The 20,650-nt window shown below is 42.4% G+C and overlaps 1 protein-coding gene across 5 annotated transcripts in view; it reads left to right on the top strand.

Annotated features, from left to right (window-relative positions):
• Positions 1 to 20,650, top strand: part of LOC129343595 (spermatogenesis-associated protein 7 homolog) — a 122,482-nt gene that overhangs the window by 24,921 nt on the left and 76,911 nt on the right. For 3 of the 5 annotated variants that reach the window (XM_054999895.1, XM_054999905.1, XM_054999921.1), the window contains 2 exons: positions 9,271 to 9,363; positions 16,835 to 16,882. The exons of 1 other annotated variant lie outside the window; for it this stretch is intronic. In XM_054999895.1, coding sequence (XP_054855870.1) covers positions 9,271 to 9,363; positions 16,835 to 16,882 — 141 coding nt within the window. The remainder of the gene's footprint in view (positions 1 to 9,270; positions 9,364 to 16,834; positions 16,883 to 20,650) is intronic. One more of the 5 variants, XM_054999914.1, reaches the window with a different exon arrangement.

Below are 20,650 nucleotides of genomic sequence, written 5' to 3' on the forward strand. Positions count from 1 at the left end.
CTTGTGAGGACCTGATTGGCAAAGAGACAATGCTGTTTCCCAGGTAGCCATGGGAAAAAAGGATTTACTCATGCGCATTGTATCCATTTCTCTTTCCCATCAGCAGAGTTAATTAATAATGTAAGGGTTCTCTCCCCTTGAGATCTGATCGGTGAAAGCTGTTAGGAAAACAAGATGCTGCTGTGCAAGCCCAGTGCCTCATGCTTCTGCTGTTGCAAGATCCAAAGCAAAACAAAACACACAAACTTTTTGGTGGTAGTGTGCCATTATAACTTGGTTTCCTGAATTTAGTTCACTGTTCTAGAAGCTGCTTTAACAAAATGAAACAGCGACTGTTGGGCATATTTTCATTTTGCACACCCCACCTTCAACAAAGAAACTAAAATTAAAATGTTACTGGAAATTTTTCTGGTGAAAAGCAAAGTTGCACATACTTTATAATTTTCCTTTTCTTTCCCTTGAATTGTAGATAGGAATATTGTTAAGTCATCCTTGCTTCATTCTTTGTATTGCATGCATTCTGTAATTGTATGCACAATGCATCCTCAGTTCTTGGGTGAATTTATGTGGCATAATTACGCTAAGTGTTTGGTTGAGGGCAGTTCATGTATATTTAGTGCAGAGCACAGATCTCTCTGTGTATGCTACACTGCTCACCCTCTGCAGGCCTGGAGAGCCTGATCTTTTGCTGTGTATTATTCTTTTGCTACAGTCCGTAGTAGTTGCAGCATTGCCTCTTTGCTACTCTTGTCACAGTTTGGTTGATGCTGGCAAGCATTTTCCTTTATGCTTTAGATGTTTGTAGGATTACCAGGCCTCCTACTATAGTAGAAAACCTCCCACTAGCAAAAATTGTTGCCTGCTGGTGCTCCAAGCGGTAGTGGGGGGGGGGAAGATTAAATGCTGGGGTCATGTACGCCATGATGTCACTTCCAGCGAAAAAACAGAAGTGATGTCAAAGTACTGATGCAAGCCCAAACTTGTGTGATTATCTATGAACTACATCCTGGTATCACAAAATAACCATAGATAAAATATTGAAGACAACTTTACAAAAAGTGGGAGGGGAAAATTGGAGAAAATTGCCCTCCTTTGTCAGGGGAAGTGTTATTCTTCCAATACAATTGCAAGTATGCCAATGGGGTAGCTCCTTTGGATCAACCCAATAACAATCTGCAGCTATGGAACCCTGTTCCTAACATTCCATCACATTTGAATGTCACCAGGAAACAGAACCCAGGGCAAAGCTGTGCATAGTTATTTTCAGTGCTCTTTTGTTTTTGTTTTTAAAAGTGCCAGTACTCATTTGGATACAAATACGTTCATTAATTCAGAAGATTTAACTATCAATATACAATTGAATCTGGAGGCTTTTCTTTTAGGATTAATGGACAGACTAATAGACAGTTGGAAAAAAGTCATGGAATTTCATTTGTATATGACAACAGCTGTGAGATTATTATATCTGCAAAAGTGGAAAGGTTCAGCAATACCTACAATAGAGGAATGGTTGGTGAAGATGCTTTTTTTTCTACTCAAGATAATCTAGTGCCTCACAACATAGTTTGCAAGGTGACTTGCAAAGTATTACTATTAGGTGGATCTGTAATTAGTTGACAGATCACACCCGAAGAGTGCTTGTTAAGGGTTCCTTGTCCTCTTGGAGAAGAGTGACAAGTGTCCCATGGATTGGTCTTGGGACCTGTTCTGTTCAATATTTTTGTAAATGATTTGGATGAAGAAATAGAAGGATTGCTTATTAAATCTGCAGATGATACTAAATTGGGAGGGGTAGCAGATATGGTCAAAGACAGAGTAAGGATACAGGATGATCCTGACAGGCTGGAAAACTGGGCTAAAACAAATAAAATGAATTTCAAAAGAGATAAATGTAAAGTTCTGCATTTAGATAGGAAAAATCAAATATATAATTATAGGATGGGGGAGACTTGTCTTGGCAATAGTACGTGCAAAAAGGATGTAGGGGTCTTCATAGACCATGCACTGAACATGAGTCAGCAGTGTGATGTGGTAGCTAAAAAGGCAAATGCGATTTTAGGCTGTATCAACAGAAGTATAGTGTCCAGATCACTCGAAGTGGTGGTATCATTCTACTCTACTCTGGTTAGACCTCACCTAGAGTATTGTGTTCAGTTTTGGGCTCTGCAACGAAAGAAGGATATAGAAAAACTGGAGCTAGTCCAGAGGAGGGCAACGAAGATGGTGAGAGGTCTGGAGATCAAGTCCTATGAGGAAAGGTTGAAGGAGCTCAGTATGTTTAGCCTGGAGAGGAGACAACTGAGAGGTGATGTGATAACCATCTTCAAGTACTTGAAGGGCTGTCATATAGAGGATGGTGCAGAGTTGTTTTCCATTGCCCCAGAAGGTCAGATCAGAACCAATGGGTTGAAATGAAATCAAAAGAATTTTCGGCTAAACATTAGGAAGAACTTCCGGACAGAGCAGTCCCTCAGTGGAACAGGCTTCCTTGGAAGGTGGTGGGCTCTCCTTTGAAGGTTTTTAAGCACAGGCTAGATGACCATCTTACAGCAATGCTGATTCTGTGAACCTAGGCAGGTCATGAGAAGGAGGGCAGGAAGGGTTACATCAGTGCTTAGTTCTTGTGGCCCCTTCTTACATGCTCAGGGTAATGCCAATCACCACCTTGGGGGTCAGGTAGCAATTTTCCCCAGGCCAGTTTGGCTAGGGATCCTGGCAGTGTTTTACTATCTTCTGGGCATGGAGCAAGGGTCACTGGGTGTGTGTGTTGGGGGGAAGGGTAAGTAATTGTGAATTTCCTGCATTGTGCAGGGTGTTGGACTAGATGACCCTGGAGGTACCTTCCAGCCCTATGCTTCTATGATGTATGATGTATGACTTACACAGAGACTGAGAGGAAAGCACAGTGCTGGTAAAAGGCCCCTGCTTTTCAGATTGCTGAGGCCTCACTCCCACAATGGAGAAAGGGAAGGAGGGAGGAAGAAAGCCATCCCCACAGCTGTTCTGGGCCCTGAAGCCTTGTTTGTTCAGACTAGGAGTCACCTTCTACTCTTCTACCCTAGGCTGGACTGGCCCACAGTCCCAGGTGGCTATCATGACCAACCCACCCCAAACTTACATAATCTTATATACTAATAGCCAAGTTCCCTTGTATGAATAGTTAACTCTGTGGATTGGAGGCACTATGCTGAAACTAGATGCTTCTGCAACCTTGAGGAACACCCACCCACCCCAGGTTCCAGAAAAATCTTAAACAAAGAAACACAAATATGTGTTTTAAATTCCCCTCCAAATTACTTATTGGACTGCTGTGCATGCACAGTCCTCCAACATGACTGGGTCGAAGCAGCACATTGTGGCAGAAGTGGGAACCATCCCACTCTCTCGCCCACACCTTTCCCTGGCTTGGACAAGGTGGCAGCAAGCCGCCTCAGAAAGCAGCGTGCTCGGCAAGCGCAGGGACATGCAAAGAGCCTATGGAGAGTGTTTTGGAGGGAGGGGGCAAAGGCAAAGGGCATTTGAGCAGGAATAGGAATGGTAAGGGTATTGGGAGGGAGCCAGGGAGGAAGGAGGGAAAGGGGATTTGCCAATGGGGGAGGGTATGGGTATTTGCTGGGGGGGGGATTAGGTAAGGGTGTTTGGAAGAGCCAAGGAGGGAGGGGCTGTAGGGTATTTGCCTGGAAAGGAGAGGGAAGGGGAAGGAGATTTGCCAGGGAGATAGGGGGAGGGAAAGGGGGAGAAAAGGGGGAGGATCCTTTGGAAGGGAAAAGCAAAGACAGGGGATTACCCTTCCATGCAACTGCCCTGCCCCATCCCATCACAATCCACAACATTTGGTTGCAGGCCCCCACTTGTAAAATATAGAAACCTTGGATTAGATCCAAAGAGGACTCCCTTCTGCTAAATCTTCTGATGGAGGGAATTGTTATTTCCATCCCAATATTTTTTTTAAAAAAATCCAACTATACATAATTAATCATCATCAGCAAAACAACAATAATCTTGAATCAACTATCATCTATCACAGAATGGCTTTATCTGGTGACCCAAGAGAGAAGCGTCAGGTGAAAATGCAGGAACCACAACCAAGGTGCCACTATTTAAAAAAAGTTTACTGTCTTCTCAGTGCCTCCTATTAAGTTCTATGGGGCAAAGTAAATGAGCTTCTATTTGACAAACGTCTGCACAGTTCAACAGACATTTGACCTTCCTTAATTTCTTTTTCATGTTTTAGTATTCTGGGTTGGATGCTATGTTAATACATTATTATGCTACTATACAGGGGTTTTTTTCTGGGAAAAGAGGTGGCGGAACTCTTGAGAGGGAAATGAGGAAGAAACACATGGGATTCTTTGAAGTAATATTATTTTCACGCACTATTGCTGAGTATTTTCAAGAGGTGCTGGAACTCCATTCCATTGCATTCCTGCTGAAAAAAAGCCCTGCTACTACACCATGTTAATATTCTGAGGTCAGCCAAATTTGAAAAAGGCCAAAACATATTTTTTAAATGTGATGCTGGATTTCTTTTCACAATGATACACTGCCAAAAGGTGGGTCCATGGATGCTCTGCCTTCTATTTGTCCAGACTAATTCTATACATGTTTCCTTGCAAATCATCCTCTGGTAACTTCAGTGGGATTTAGTTTTAGGCAAGTATGCACAGGCTACCTTAGTGACATATGAAGCAGTGCTTTCTACTTGGCAATGCATGTGCTGTTCATTCTCTAAGCCAGCATATCCACTACGTTTCAGAGCCCTAGGCTAATATACTTTTTATAGATTGCAATATTTAACTCTGCTTCTTTAGCTCTGGCCCACCAAAACAACATTAAGATAAGGCAACACTTACGTACTTAATACCAGCAAGTAAAATTACAACTTCAAGATATTCACCATTTGTTCTTATGTAGCAGTAAGAATATTATATACATTTGTGCTGTAAGGTCACACATGGTTATGCATATAGTCAGACTCAATGTCTGACTATACATTGCTGGCTGCATACTAGGTTCTTTGTATACTCATTGTTGCTTTCAATCTTTAATGTAAGAGGATAGCCCTTCTTTTCCTCTTTCTCCTTCTCCTCTTCCTCTTTTTTAGTATTGGCACTCTTTAAAGTATGTTATAGCCTGACCTCAGGGTTCCTAACTTAACTGACAAAAATGTGAATACTCAAGAGTTAAGTATCAGATCCAGCATGATAATGCAATATATGACTATCAGTTGTCATTTGCTAGAGAGGCAGATTATGTGTGAGCAAAAGAAATTGACCCCACCAACTCCAAACCTCACCAGCTGTCACTGTGTGCTATGAGTATAATAGCCAATATGGTCACCTGGTAATTACAATAGTTGTGGAATTCTAGTTGTGTCAAGGTTTATAGAATTCTGGTGATGTGTCCTATGCTTCATTAAGTCTAGCATTAAGACTTAGATCCAGTGGGGCATTTCCACAAGCAGAAGGTGTTCAACCTACTCTCATTATAGTCCCACATCCACCTCCCCCATTTCTCCCAAGGAACAGCATTCCAGGGAGTATTTTTGGCCACAGAGGTAGGGGGGAGGCAAGAAAGTCACACTCCACAACAGAAATTCTTCCAGTGGGGGAAACACTCTGCTAAATTTAAGGCACAATCTCAAAGGTGACTCATATTCTCTTGGATGGGCTTTGTATAATAACAGCTATAATGGCTGTACCTATTAAACCTTTCAGCCATGAAGCCTTCTTGAGGTTAATTAGCCTTGTTCATTAAACCAATTAGTCAAACAACTAATTAACTATCTGATAGAACCTCAGTAAATCTGAGCTTCTTACACAGACCCCCTTGTCTCCACCTCAGAGGGAACTTGCTCCTCCTATCCTGTAGACCCACTTGGGGAAAAAACAGCATGCATAATAGATAATTTAGCTTCTCTTTGTTTCAGATACATGAGTCACATCCACCTAAATGGGGATGGGGGCTGAACTGAGTTCTACCCAGCAAAGCACAGCTACCAGGGAAATTTCAGAGATGCAATTTTGATGTCACTATCAGAAGCAGTTTGGGGATTTGGGGGAACTAGAGCAATGTTATAAATTTGGCAGTCTAACATCAGTTCTATTCCCCAAAAAACCAATAGGCATTCTAGCTGACTAAGTAAGAGTAATAATACAACTACAGGTCTCTTGTCCAAGGATCTTACGTTCCAAAAAAATAAAATAAAATTAGATTGAATGACAACTATTCCACAAGATTTGGCAGATATTCACTTCAGTAGTTTGTTAAAATGTGTCTACATGTATTCTTAGCTGGAAATAACTCTAAAATAGAGACATGCTTTACACTGGTGTAGGTTCACAATTACTTCTATCTTCTGCACAGTTCTAAACTAGTAAGGGCTACTAACATGAGCAAAATATGAGTCAGATAGCACTTTAAAGACCAAAAGATTTCCAGAGTATAGGCTTTCAAGAGTCAAGCTCCCTTTGCCAGGTACACGTCCTAACAAGTTTACTTGTTAAGTGAACTCTGTGGGACTTACTTCCAAGTATGTATACATTTTCAGCCTTTGCAAAAGATATAGGATTAAACTCATACCAAAGTGATCACATCCAAGGTGCCAAAATGTCATTCATACCTCAGTTTCTTTAAAGTATTACTCAGGCATACTGATCAGCACGGGTAAATTGCTGCAGACCCAGATTACTGCTAGTATATGGAGTAGGGAATGCATTCAGGAAAATTACTTGAATTATGCTATTGACACTTTGGCTTCAAATTGTGGCACATTTTGGCACATTCTGCCCCACATTGCCTATCAGGAATGAAAGCTGACTAAGGCTGCAGTTACTCTTGCCTTGCTACCGCCAATAAAAGTGCTGGAGACTAACACAATCATTAAAATTGCCTTTCGGGAACACAGAGAATTAAACAGTCAATCACTTCTCAAGCTTCCATTACAAACCCAAATTTGAAATGACCTAGAGAAGTGTTCTTAAACACAAAAGTCAGACAAGAAAGCAGGTTCTGACTTTAAATCTATGTTTAAAAAATGTTAATGTTATTATGCCAAACTTAACTAGCCACAAAACCTCTGTGTCATGCTTGGAAGAAGAATCCTCAAGTGGAAAATTGCACTGTTCATATTGGACAGCTGAAAATATGTGGGGAAAGACATATTTTTAAAAGGATGGAAAACCACTTGCTGAAGTTCCTTGGTAACATCCACCCACCCCTGCCTGAAACAGCTACATAATGTATATTTGTTCTTAAAGTAGAATGCAGCCTACTGTATATTTTGGAAAAGAAACTCTGGGAGCAAACTAACTAGATATGTATTGGGGACCCATGAGTTTGTCCAGTGGGGCAAATTGCAGTCCTGCAGAATTGTTTTGGGGTCAGGAAAATGGTAATTGGGGGAAGGCTTAACCCCCTCCCCCTGGCACATAGTCTTAGCCTGAATAGTGTGTTGGCTATTTAAAAAGAAATGCCAAGAGCTCTATACATGGGACTCCAAGTGTCTTGTGTGGTTTTGCCTGATGAGGAGGAGGAGGAGGAGGAGGAGGAGGAGAATAAAAACAACAATAACAACAACATTCAATTTTTATACCGCCCTTCAGGACAACTTAATGCCCACTCAGAGCAGTTTACAAAGTATGCCATTATTATCCCCACAACAATAATCACCCTGTGAGGTGGGTGGGGTTGAGAGAGCTCCAGAGAACTATGACTGACCCAAGATCACCCAGCTGGCTTCGAGTGGAGGAGCAGGGAATCAAACCCAGCTCTCCAGATTAGAGTCCCGCACTCTTAACTGCTACACCAAACTGGCTTTGATGATTCAGTGTTTAGAATTTCCCACAAGTTTTAAAATAAGATCACTATATTTTTAAAAAAATAGTCTTTGCTTAATATAGAAATTAGTAGCCATCCCATAAACACACGAAGATGCCTTATACTGCCAGACCTTTGTTTTACCTAGTATTGCCTACTCTGATTGGCAGCAGCTGTCCAAGGTCTCAGAGGTGTTTCACATCCCTGAAATCCTGATCATTTTAGTGGAGATGGGATGGGATAGAACCTGGGACTGTCAGCATGCAAAGTAGATGCTCTGCAAGTTGCAACTTTACTATGACCCCCATCCCCATCTGGAAATAATGTGCTTGAATCTGCCAACAATGAGCAAAAGCTTGGAATGGCATCTTGTTTCTGCCTGGAGTTCAGCTGCTGACCGCCCCCCCTCTGTCTCTGGCTGCTCTCTGGAAAAAAGGGGGAAGGGATGGAGGATGGTTTCCAGCTTAAAGAAGAGAGAGAAACCTCCCACAATGAAGTGAGGTGGCTGCAAATTTTGTCTCCTTTTGTAAAGTGTACTATTGAAAAAAAGCAACGGCTGAGTGGTAAAAAAACCAGACAAACCCTGGCCTTGCTCTCGTGTTTCTGGCAACTGGCCTAAAGCCAATTTTTTAACATGCAGATTCCTCTACCCACAATTGTCCACACACAGCAGATTTGGTTTGGTTTCTGCTACATGATGTCTTGGTATCTGGAAGAACAAAGATAAGGTCAGAAAGCACTCCAAACTCCAGATCATGATATAAACAGGCAATATGTTTAGGGAATGAGATTGCATCCACTGGCCCTAGCCCCTGCCTAGGCATAATCAGCTTGTGTATGTATGTACGCCGTCAAACATTGGCAGAAAACGTGTGAACTGGATGCCTGCAGGTTTGGTTTTGGCAATAGTCTTTGCTGCTTAGTTTACTAGACTGCATACAATTTGTATATGTGTAGGTTGTTTTCTGGCATTGTGGCAAACGTATATAGTATATACTTGGGTATGGGACAAGCATGTGACCCTATTTATTCATGTTGCCTATACACACTTTTGTTGGCTGTGTGGGACTATAATCTATATCAGTATTGGTATTTGCAGTGAAATAGGCACATGCACATTTCTTTCTGCTTTTTTACCTTGGTTCATTCATTCAAATCTTTTCAGTTGAAGATTTTACTAGAGATTAAGCTACAAATGTAATATACTCCCAAGAGCTGTAATGGCACCGAATATATAAAGCATGGTGATTTAATAAGAATACAGAGACTGCTCTCATACATTATTTATTGCAAACCATAATGACAGAGTAATCAAAGACAAAGAAGCCACGTATTTTATTTTGCTGCTGGTTTCTAATACAAAAAGTGCAAAAAAAAGCCTCCAGTTTGGGGCTTGTATGTGTAAGATTTTTTTAAAAACCCAGTTGACTAAAATACGCACTTTTCCTCTAGCCTTTTCTCCAAGTTCTTCTTGCAAGCTGTCAAGTCAGTTCATCATTGAAGATCACATGGCAACACATTACAGAAAATTGCTATCTGCAAAAGGTATTTGAAAAGGTCTTGTCTGATTGGAGGTTGGGTAGTTTGTTAACTCAGCTGACATTTGTAAACTAGCTTAGAAATTATTTTTGAAACCCCAAAACCAAATAAGTTGTTGAAGAATCTTGCAGTGGAATGTTATATTTACAATATAAGTATAGTTCTAAATTATGAGTTGGATCCAGCTATATGTGAATGGAAACACAAGCTAACTTAGCTTCTGCAAGCAATAGCACTATTGAAACAAAGACCAATAACCAACAATTACTTGCATAATGTCTTGCACAAGTGGAAGTGCAAGCTGGGATGCAATAAGTTTAACTTAGTGCAAGCTGATAGTGTGGTCCCCTTTTAGAACATTTCTGATCGTGCAAGGGCTCTAGTGTGCATGGACATTTTCTGCTGGATTCAAAAGCCAAACAGCCATTAGAACATTACAAGTAACCTTGGGCATAATCCCCTGGGAAATATTCCTGCAAAATCCCACTGAAATGAATAGGAGCTACGAGAAACATTGCAAAGGAAATATGTGAATGCCGGTGCCAAATGAGGCTATTATTAGCCTGGATGTAACCTAGCCTTATTCCTGGTCTTCTTTGTCACCGCCCCTTCAAGACAATTTCCACTGTGCTGCCTGCCTAGCCCCAAATATGCCACAGCACATGGCTCTCTCATACAGGAGATGTGTCACACTGTCTCCTGGTGGTGCCTCTTCCACAAGCTGCATCACAAAGGGTCCTTCTGCTAGAGCCAAAACACCATAGTAGAATAAAGATTTTTTTTATTTTAATGTAATGCTGAGCTGACCCTGAACTGGATGGCCCAGGCTGGCATGATTTTTTCAGATCTTGGAAGCTAAGCAGGGTCAACTAAGGTTAGTATCTGGAGGGGAGACCACCAAGGAAGTCCAGGGTCACTAGTACCCTGGCAAGCACTAGGACACTACCTCCATTCATCTCTTGCACAGAAAACCCTAGAGGTTTGCTATAATTTGGCTGTGACTTGACTGCGCTTTATGCACACAAAGCTGAGCTGAAATGTACCTGGTTGCCCTTTGGTCTACCTCCCCAGCTTTTTTTAAAAAACACGCCATAATTCAAAGGTCTGCCTACCCCGTTTTGACTGCTGTTTGCGTTGGCATATGTCCACCTTTGGCCTAATGCATTTAAATCACATAGCAAAAAAATCTAGGATCACAGAAGAAACGAAAGACGACAATGTCTCCCAAGTGAGAATGCAATGCTCATAAATGTGCAGCAGCATCTGGACTACCTGAGGGGAATGAGGAAGGGGTCATCCATAATTCACACCTGTTACATTCTCTGCTAAGTCAAGCAGCTCTCGCTCTCTCTTTGAGCTATGTCTTGCCATGTCTTGAAAAGGAGCCCAACTGAACATGAAGAAACTAATTCAAGGACATTATGTGACCTTTAGGGGATTGTTTCAGACTCCTGCATTCCTTTGAGCTGAAGTCCACATTTACGGGGACAAAATCTAGGTTCTCAAGTATGACTTCTCATTTGTTCAAATCTAATTTTCAGTTTTCTTTCACTCACACAATGATACTGATCACTGTAGCAAAGTTCCTCTTTAACTATAAGCTGCAAATCATGGCTGCATCTGACAAAAAAATATCCCAAGCATTCGATCCAAGCTAGGTGGAAGAAATACTCCTCAATATTCATTTCCAGGCATTTAAACTCTGTACAGACAGAGCCAGCTTACAGAAAAGACGTAGATGCAATATTAATACATGTAAAATGCTTCTTTCAGTTATTGTATTTTACATATATGGGGAAAACATACTACATGCAATCCTCCTGATATGCCTGACTGCAATTTTGTCTGAAACGGCTGACACATATATTTTCAGCCTCAGTCTATGGATACGAACCCCTGATTGTGTAACTTCCACAAACCTCTGGGATGCAGCCAGGAAGTTTCCTTTCTGCTGGGGAGGCAGCAGAATGCCTGCTATGTGAAAGAACACTTGGGAAGTGGCACTTTGACTAGAGATGGGCACGATCCGCATTACGATCGGAAAAAAACCATGATAATGGCGATCGTGCGATCATGACCCAGCAGATCGTGATCATCCACGGCCAACGATCCAGCGATTGGGAGAGGCCTGGATCGTTGCGTTCAGGCTCAGATCGGGGATCCAGACACTCAGGCGCCAGCAATCTATTCCCCTGGCAACGGAGCTGGGGGAAAGCCTGAGCTCTGTTTGCCCTCCTTCTGTCACCCTGGAAACCCGAATGGAAGCCCAGCTTTCCTTGATCAGCAGGGCTTCCTTCCAACCACGGAGCAGCAAAGCAGTCACAAGTTGGGAGAAGACACCCAGGGGAGGGAGGGGGAAGGGGGTGGTCTGTAGCCATAGGCACTCCAATCTCATCCCTGAAAACCCTGATAGGCAGCTCTGACAGCCAAACACAGATCTGTGTTGCTGAATGGGACCTGAGGGGAGGCGGCTTGTCACCACCTCCCCGTGCCCGCCAGGCCCGGTGGCCGCCACCACCACCCACCTTCCCACATAGCTGGGAATAGCAGCGCAGCCCGCTTTGGCCTCCATGATCCACGATCCACGGCTTGGGAACGGAAGATGATCGGTGTGGATCGTTAATTTGGGATCATTGCCGGCGCCGATTCACGATCAGCTGGATCGTTAATTTTTTTTGGATCGTGCCCATCTCTAATTTTGACCCATTCCTGTGGATGGGGAAACTTCTCCACTATGTGTAGAAGGGTCATGGCAACACAAGCCTCTTAGATTCAGACTGAAGTTTCAGTGCCTTTCCCCCCAACTTTACGGGAGTGGCACTATGAGCCACTCCCATGACCCATAGTGCCATAGTTCATCCACACTGTCAAAAGACATGCAGGCTTGGGTTCTTGAGGAATAGGCAGTGAAACACAATTGTGGGGGGGATATCTTCTTAGGCACTCTTGAGGTCTGAAGATTTTGCACCAGTGTGGTGTTGTTAAGAGGGACTTCTGCTTCATCTCTAGAGACTGTGGTTCACATGCTATTTCCAGTACAGGAATAAGCACTGTTTTTATGCAGCTCAATTTTTCTTGTGGATTTTCTAAGAAAAAATATACTGTTTTCAAAGAACATTCCAATACTCTAAACAGAGATTAGACAGGACAAACCTGTGAATTGCATTTAGAACATCATGGCCTTTCTTCTCCTTTTTTGCTTCCTCCTCTACCAAAAAACAACCAGCCACGCTGGGTGAGTCACCACATGGTAGAAGCACAGACTGCGCATGGGCCAGAGAGGAGGATGCATCGGTAGCCCTCAAGCTTCCTTACCTTCTGCCCGCAGTTATCATAAACTCTGCTAAACCAGCTGCATACTGTTTGTGCAGTCTTGGTAAATCTATCATGTGCATTGGTTTTGTGAGAAACTCTTGAATGAAGAATTATGATGTGCTTAGTAAAACACTTGATACACTTGGAAGAGAATTACTCTCCTCTGCTCATTTTTCAACTGTGCCCAACGAATCAGCTTCTTTTACCATGCAAGTAAAAAGGTAAGATGAATAGAAATATCAGTGACAAATGTTATTCCAGGTTAAATATTCAGTTGATTTTTATCACTAAGAGATCACTGCTATGCAGGTGTACTCAGAAGTGAATCTCATTCAATGGGGCTTACTCCCAGGTTATTGTACATAAGCTTATACAGTTACAGTGCAATCTTAAATAGACCTAAATAGACTTTCTATGTACATTGAGGTCAATGGACTTAGAAGGATGTAACTCTGTTTAGGATTGCACATTGCAAGGATTAAGACCCTGGAATAAAGGATTAACTTCGGAGTAGACCTATTTTGGATTGCTCCCATAGTGACTTGGATGTAACCATGAAGAAGAGAACAACGTGAGTCACAACTGACTCATGACTAGACATGGGCACGAACCAAAAAAAATTACAGAACCAGAGGATCGTGGTTTGGTGCAGGCCATGATCCCGAATTCCCGAACAGCAACTAACATATCCCGTTCCCGAACCCGGATCATGGAGGCCGCATTGGAGGGGCGCCCTGCTGTTCCCAGCGATACAGGACCTCACCAGATCAAGCACTAATGTGAGCCCTCAGCCGAGGTGCCCACTGAGCTTGGCCGCAGAGCCAGGCAGCAGCCCTGGAACCAGAGGAGATAGATCCCTATCCACTAAAGCCAAGCACAATTGTACTCTCTCTCTCTCTCTCTCTCTCTCTCTCTCTCTCTCTCTCTCTCTCTCTCTCTCTCTCTCTCTCCCCAAAGGCTAGCAAGTAGCAAGCAAGAGCTCTGTCCCACTCCACTGCTAGCAGAAAGTGAAACCCAGCCTGGGAGACCATGGCTATTTATAAGCATGGGTCCCATTCAGCAACACAGGAGGTCTGTGTTTGGCCATCAGAGCTGCCTATCAGGGTTTGCAGGGATGAGATTGGAGTGCCTATGGCTACAGAACACCCCCTTCCCCCTCCCTCCCCTGGCTGTCTTCTCCCAACTTGTGACTGCTTTGCTGCTCTGTGGTTGGAAGGAAGCCCTGCTGATCAAGGAAAGCTGGGCTTCCATTCGGGTTTCCAGGGTGACAGAAGGAGGGCAAACAGAGCTCAGGCATTCCCCTGGCTCCATTGCCAGGGGAATAGATTGCTGGCGCCTGAGTGTCTGGATCCCCGAACCGAGCCTGAACACCACGATCCAGGCCTCTCCCGACCGTTGGATCATGGGCCGTGGACAATCACGATCCGCCAGGTCATGATCGTGTGATCACCATTTTCGTGGGTTTTTTTACATTCGTAATGCGGATCGTGCCCATCTCTACTCATGACGTCCACGTCCACAGGTCATTCCAGGCAAGAAATGAGCAGAGGTAGCTTGCTATTGACTTTCTCAGCATAGCAACCCCAGTCTTCCTTGGTGATCTCCCATCCAAGTAGAAACTATGAAACCCTGACCCAAAGTCTTTGACCTGACTAAGGTTCAGACATATCATTTATTGTTGTTTGTTTATAGGTAGGAATCAAAGTGGTAGTTGTATTTCACAGACACCAGACGTATTCCGCTTGCTGTCAGTAAACTTTTTATACCAAATTTTAAAAAAGGATTTGATCTTTGGACCTTGCAATATACTGTTTATTTTTCCAGTGTATTAATGCTGAGGTTATTAATTTGGGAGATTTCCCCCCTCCACAGAATTAACAACTGTGTCTTGGATTTGTTCACGCAGATAGGAAACACCACATCCTTGAACAAATAGTATGTGGATCAATATTACATGGCACAGATTGTAGGATCTGCAACTTTCCTAATCATAATTAGTTACTAATGGAATAATGCCCCAAAGATGCTCTTATTATCTGCAGACTATCCCCATCACTCAGAATTCATTGATATCTCAGCTTTACTGTTTAATTTTGTACTGAAATACAATGTTTAGTCTATTCAGAAAAATAGGAATATGCTCAAAGGCCTTAATGACTTCACCTGCACATCTCAGCATTGACTCAAAAAGGCAGTATTTTTTATTTTATTTAGGATATTTATAGTCTGCTTTCTCACTGAAATGCAAAATAGATTACACGGTGTGAGTCCATACAGTCAATTTCAAAGACATTTCAATAAACAATATAATAGCTTATATACATGCAAATTTGCAAAGATTTAAAACTAGCAATTCGATACAGAGATGAAGAAATGCTAAAACAGAGCAGAAGTGATTCTAAGACTGACATGTTAAAACAACACAGAACTATCCAGTAGGATCATACTTACAGCAACAGTACATAGCAGTAAAATATACAGTCTCTGTCCCTTTATTTATACATCTCTTTGAGACCACTTCCTTGCAGTACAGCCCTCTTGTCTGAGTAAAAAGCCCTCTTGACTAATTCAGTTTTGCATAGTTTCAGAAAGCCAAGAAAGTGGGAGCTTTCTTGACCTCTTCAGATAGGCCATTCTATAAAGCAGGAGCCACTACTCAGGATGCAGCTGTTGATTTTTCCCATGTGCAAGTTGGCACCTGCAGAAGGCCCTGTTCCAATGAGCAAAGCTGCCATGAAGGGACATAGGAAGAGAGGCAGTATCATAGATAAGATAGACCAAGGCCATGAAGAGTTTTTTGTATGTGCTAGCCAATACCTTTAATTGAGCCTGGTAACTGATAGGTAGCCAATAGAATGACTGCAGAATGGGAGTAATATTTATGCTCCTCCTAGCTCCTGATAATAACCATTCTGCACCAACTAGAATCTCTGAGTTAGCTGATATGGGAGACCTATGTACAGTGCTTTACAGTTGCCAAGTCTCAATGTCACCATGGCAAGGATCCAGGTGGCCAGATCCACAGGACTGAGGTAGGGGGTTGTCTCTCAGGCTAGTCTGAGTTTGCAGCTGTCTTAACTTGCTTTTCTTGTAGTTGTGCTGGATCTAGTATAACCCCTAGGCTCTTAACTGAGTCAGCAAGTGTCAGACGAACTCCATCAAAAATGGGGACTTCAATGTCCATCAAGATCTCTGCCTTCCCAACGTGTATCACTTCCATCTTGTCTAGGTTCAGTTTCAATTTTTGCTTTCAGCCATTTGACCACAGCTGTCAGACAGTGACCCAAGGTCTCTACTGCATCCCACAGTGATTTGGATAGTGAGATACAGAGGTGGATTTCATGTGCATATTGATGGCATCCAATTCCATAGCTATGAATGAGTTCTCCTAAAGGCTTTGCATAGAGGTTGAATAACATGGAGGACAAGATTGCGGCCTGTGGAATCCTGCAAGATATTTCCCACTCTGTGGATAGCTGGTCTCCCAACAGCAAACCTTCATATACATTCCATGAGAAACTGTTTAAACCAATCCAAAGCACATACCTTGATCCCACTTCTACCTCCAAATGCCTCAGCAAGATGGCATGGTCTACTGTATCAAATGCTGCAAACAGACCCAAGAGGAACAACAAAGAAGCATGCCATTTGTCTACTACATTCAGGCTAAGATCATCAACTAAAGCCACCTGAGCAGTTTCTGTCCCATAGCCTGGCATGAATCCAGACTGAAATCCAAAGCACCAGAGTTATCCAAAAAGACCTGGAGTTGGTCAGCTACTGTTCTCTCAGTCACTTTGCCCAGATAGGGTTGATTGGAGACTGGGTGATAATTAGCCATCTCATTTTTGTCTAGGGATGGTTTTTTAATTAGTGGGTGGATAAGTGCCTGTTTGTTCATTGATGTGGTCCATACATAATTTTAACAGCCAAGATGGGCAAGGATCCAGCACACTTATATACTTTTCACATATATAATTTAAATAATATAAATCAATCAATGTATTAAAAGGAGATTTCTTCATAGTAGCTGTTTTAATTGATTCCAGAATTCACAATTTCAATAGCCTCAGTATACTATGAGGTGTGCACGGCTATTGATTGCTCTTTTTTATAATCTTAAAATGCAATATTGAGAAATACAGAATTTTTTTTAACTCAGCTGCTGTGGATTCATCTGCTCCAAAAAGCTTGAACATGAGCATCAAATGTAAGTATGACTGTTGTGCTTTCAAATAAATATCTGGCTTCACTTTATTTGGTCTGTAAATAGTTGTTTTGTATAATAACTTTCTTCTCTCCCTCCTTATTTTGGCAATAACCATTTCATTTAGAAAAACAATACTAAGGGAGGAAAAAACCTGATGTCCTACTCCACAGCCATGTCTATTGTGTAAGCATTAAATGACTGGTCCTAGGATTTTCATATCTTTCTTGAGACTTTGGGTCTGATCCCTACAGTCTTGGCAATAAGCAGTAGCCATAAAGCAGGCAACAATATGCAATTGCCAAAGGACAAACATACAGTGACTTTCAGTTTGAGGCTTCATCCCATTGTAAACCAGGGAAGAGATTACTTTGCATGCTAATGCCACCTATAGGCTGAAACTGATTTATTTTGATATGCTGACCTTTCTCTGTGGAAAATTGAGGATTACATGGAGGATAAGACTGATTTTACACATGCCTCTTTAAGCTCTGTTGAGCCTCTGTCCCATTATAGATAAACATGTGTGGAAGACAGTTTGAAAGTAGTTTTGACTGTACTTGTGTCAGGTTTTTAAATCAATTGATGGCCATGCAGGAAGTTGGATTTACAACTGCATTTCATCCTTCCTGTGATTTGTGTGTCAGACTATGAACTGCAATGTCCAAGCATTGCAGTCCTCCTTCTATAGGATTTAGGATCCCCCCCTCCCTATACTCTTAAACTCCTCTCTGTATAAAAATGTTTCTTTGGTCACTATTAATAGAAGGAGGTAAGAGAGAAAAGACAAAGCAGAGAGAGGGAGAAGCCCTGATTCTGAACCTAACTGTTTTCAACCTTAGGTGAAAGAGAGAGGGGAAAGGGGGAGGGAAACAAATCATTGTGGCTGGCAAAAAAAATTGGAAATCACAAAAACAGCAGTACTGACTTTCTCTTCCCACACACGAACACTCACGCTCAGCCCCACAAAGGACACTCTGTCTTCATCTATGAAAAATGAGAACAACCCTGCCGGATTAGATTAAGGATTCATGAAATCTAGCATCTTGTTTTCCACAGCAGCCAGCCTCATGATTATAGTAAACTCATACACAGAGCAAGAAGGCAATACTCTCCCCTGTTGCCTCCCAAGTACTGGTCTTCTACGTCACATTGCCTCTAAAGGATTTATTTATCCATCATAGCAGAATATTTCTTAAATTAATTATGTGTTATGGAAAGAGATGTTTTCTTTTTTCTCTTCTGAATTTCTTGTATAATGAAAGAGGGGGGAGTTCTTTCTATCCACTTTCTCCACAGCATATCATAAAAAGCCAATTGGCATTTTGTTTCGTTCTATGCCAAAATCATTAACACATTCACTGACTGTGTCTGCTATCCTGGCTCCCCCCATGAACCCAATCCCAAACATTTATAGGTTTGTTTAAAAGGCCCCTCCTGGGCAGCAGTGCTGCAGCATATTGCAGCATGTTATTTTTTTTCCAAAATAAGTCTATAAAGCAGTCTGGAGGTGAAATTGACTAGAATGTTGGCCTTGTAGACAAGATGAAATTTACAAGAGTACTTCATGGCTTTTGTGCAGCCCCACATGCATAGGCCAGCTGCAGAGATTACTCTAACAAGAATTCTAGAGCTTTCTAAGGAGCTAGGAGTGCCCCCTGTCCCCTCAGCATGTGCCAGAGATTTCCCACACAAAGGGCATATGATTGTGGGGGAGGGAGGGCTCTTCCTTCAGATCTCTCTTTGCTGCTGTGAACAAAGGATCTTCTCTTCAGCTTTTCATCTCTTAGAAACATAGGATCATAAAGTTGGAAGGTACTTCCAGGGTCATCTAGTCCAACTCCCTGCACAATGCAGGAAATTCACAACTACCTCCTTCCACACACACCCAGTGACCCCTGCTCCATGCCCAGAAGATCGCAAAACACCTCCAGGATCCCTAGCCAAACTGACCTGGAGAAAACTGCTTCCTGACCCCAAAGTGGTAATCAGCATTACCCTGGGCATGTAAGAAAGGGCCACACGAGATGTATGCACTAATGTAACCTTTCCTGCCATCCTTCTCATGATCTGCCTAGGTTCACAAAATTCAGTATTGTTGTCAGATGCCCATCTAGCCTCTGCTTAAAAACCTCCAAAGGAGAGCCCACCACCTCCTGAGGAAGCCTGTTCCACTGAGGGACCGCTCTAACTGTCAGAAAGTTCTTCTTAATGTTTAGCTGAAAACTCTTTTGATTTAATTTCAACCCATTGGTTCTGGTCTGACCTTCTGGGACAGCAGAAAATAACTCCACACCATCCTTTATATGGAAACCCTTCAAGTACTTGAAGATGGTTATCATATCACCTCTCAGTTGTCTCCTCTCCAGGTTAAACATACCAAGCTCCTTCAACCTTTCCTCATACGTCTTGGTCTCCAGACATGTCCTCTGGACATGTTCCAGCTTGTCTACGTCCTCCTTAAATTGTGATGTCCAAAACTGGACACAATACTCCAGAGCAGAGTAGAGCGATACCATCATTTCACATGATCTGAACACTATATGTCTGTTGATACAGCCCAAAATCGCATTTGCCTTTTTAGATACCACATCAGACTGCTGACTCATGTTCAGGGTATGGTCTACTAAGACCCTTAGATCCTTTTCACACATACCATTACCATCCTCTATTTATGCATTTGATTTTTTATTAATTAATTAAATTTAATTTATAGTCTGCTCTCCTCTAAATGCAAAACTTTACATTTATCTCTGTTGAAAATTATTTTATTTATTTTAGCCCAGTTTTCCAGCCTGTCAGGATCATCCTGTATCCTGAGACTCTGTCTTCTGTATTTGCTCCCCCTCCCAATTTAGTATCATCTGCAAATTTAATAAGCATTCCCTCATTCCTTTATCTAAATCATTTATACCTTAGATCTTTCTCTTCACTCTTATACCATTTTCCTCTTCTGTGCTTCATCTCTTGAACTTTTTCTCTGAAAAGTATTTTTAAAAGCATTATAGCCTTATGGCTTTATTTAAAAAATGCACAGAGTATGGAACAAAAATGTTGCAGTCTGATGTCCACAAGCCCTGCCTCATGTGTCTAGGGGAAACTCATGTCAGTACCTGTAATGCCTGCCACCAGTTTACCCCTAAAGCCTGTCATGAAAGGGTTTCCTGCCTAAAGGTACCTGTATGGGAGAAAGCACTGGGACCCCCAAAGCCCACCCTGAAACATGCTCTTCGGACTTTGACAAAGATGCAAAAAACTATTCTTTTTGCACCACTGGGTCCCAGCTCAGATCCCGAGCTCTCTGCCTTCAAGAGATCAGCCTCAGTTCTGAGAAGCGTATTAGAATTACTACAAAAGACAATGAAGGAAAAGAGGAAGCACAAGAAACTGAGACCTACACTGTCAGTGCCCAAAGAACATCAGTGGCAAGAGCACTCCATTCCTCCTCGCACGCCTTCCCCTCAGCAGTGAGCACACTTGCTCTCTTCTTCTGATTACTCTGTTGAGATTTCCAACCTTTCACCAGTTCCATCTACACAGCACCACAAGTCTTGGTCAGCTCCCCATGCTGCCATGCAACAGTCCCCGATGTTTTGGGGCTCCCAACAAGCACCATGATTTGCACACCCTCCATTGCCATTCCCTGCTAATCTGTCACAGTGGGCACCATGGGAACAGCAGTTCCCGCCTCACTCAGGCTGACATCAAGGGCTGACATCATCATCAAAGGATTTTCAACCCTTAGTTCCATGTGGGGATCACATTGATTCC

The sequence above is a fragment of the Eublepharis macularius genome, chromosome 1, assembly GCF_028583425.1.
Source record: "Eublepharis macularius isolate TG4126 chromosome 1, MPM_Emac_v1.0, whole genome shotgun sequence".
Lineage (NCBI taxonomy): Eukaryota > Metazoa > Chordata > Lepidosauria > Squamata > Eublepharidae > Eublepharis > Eublepharis macularius.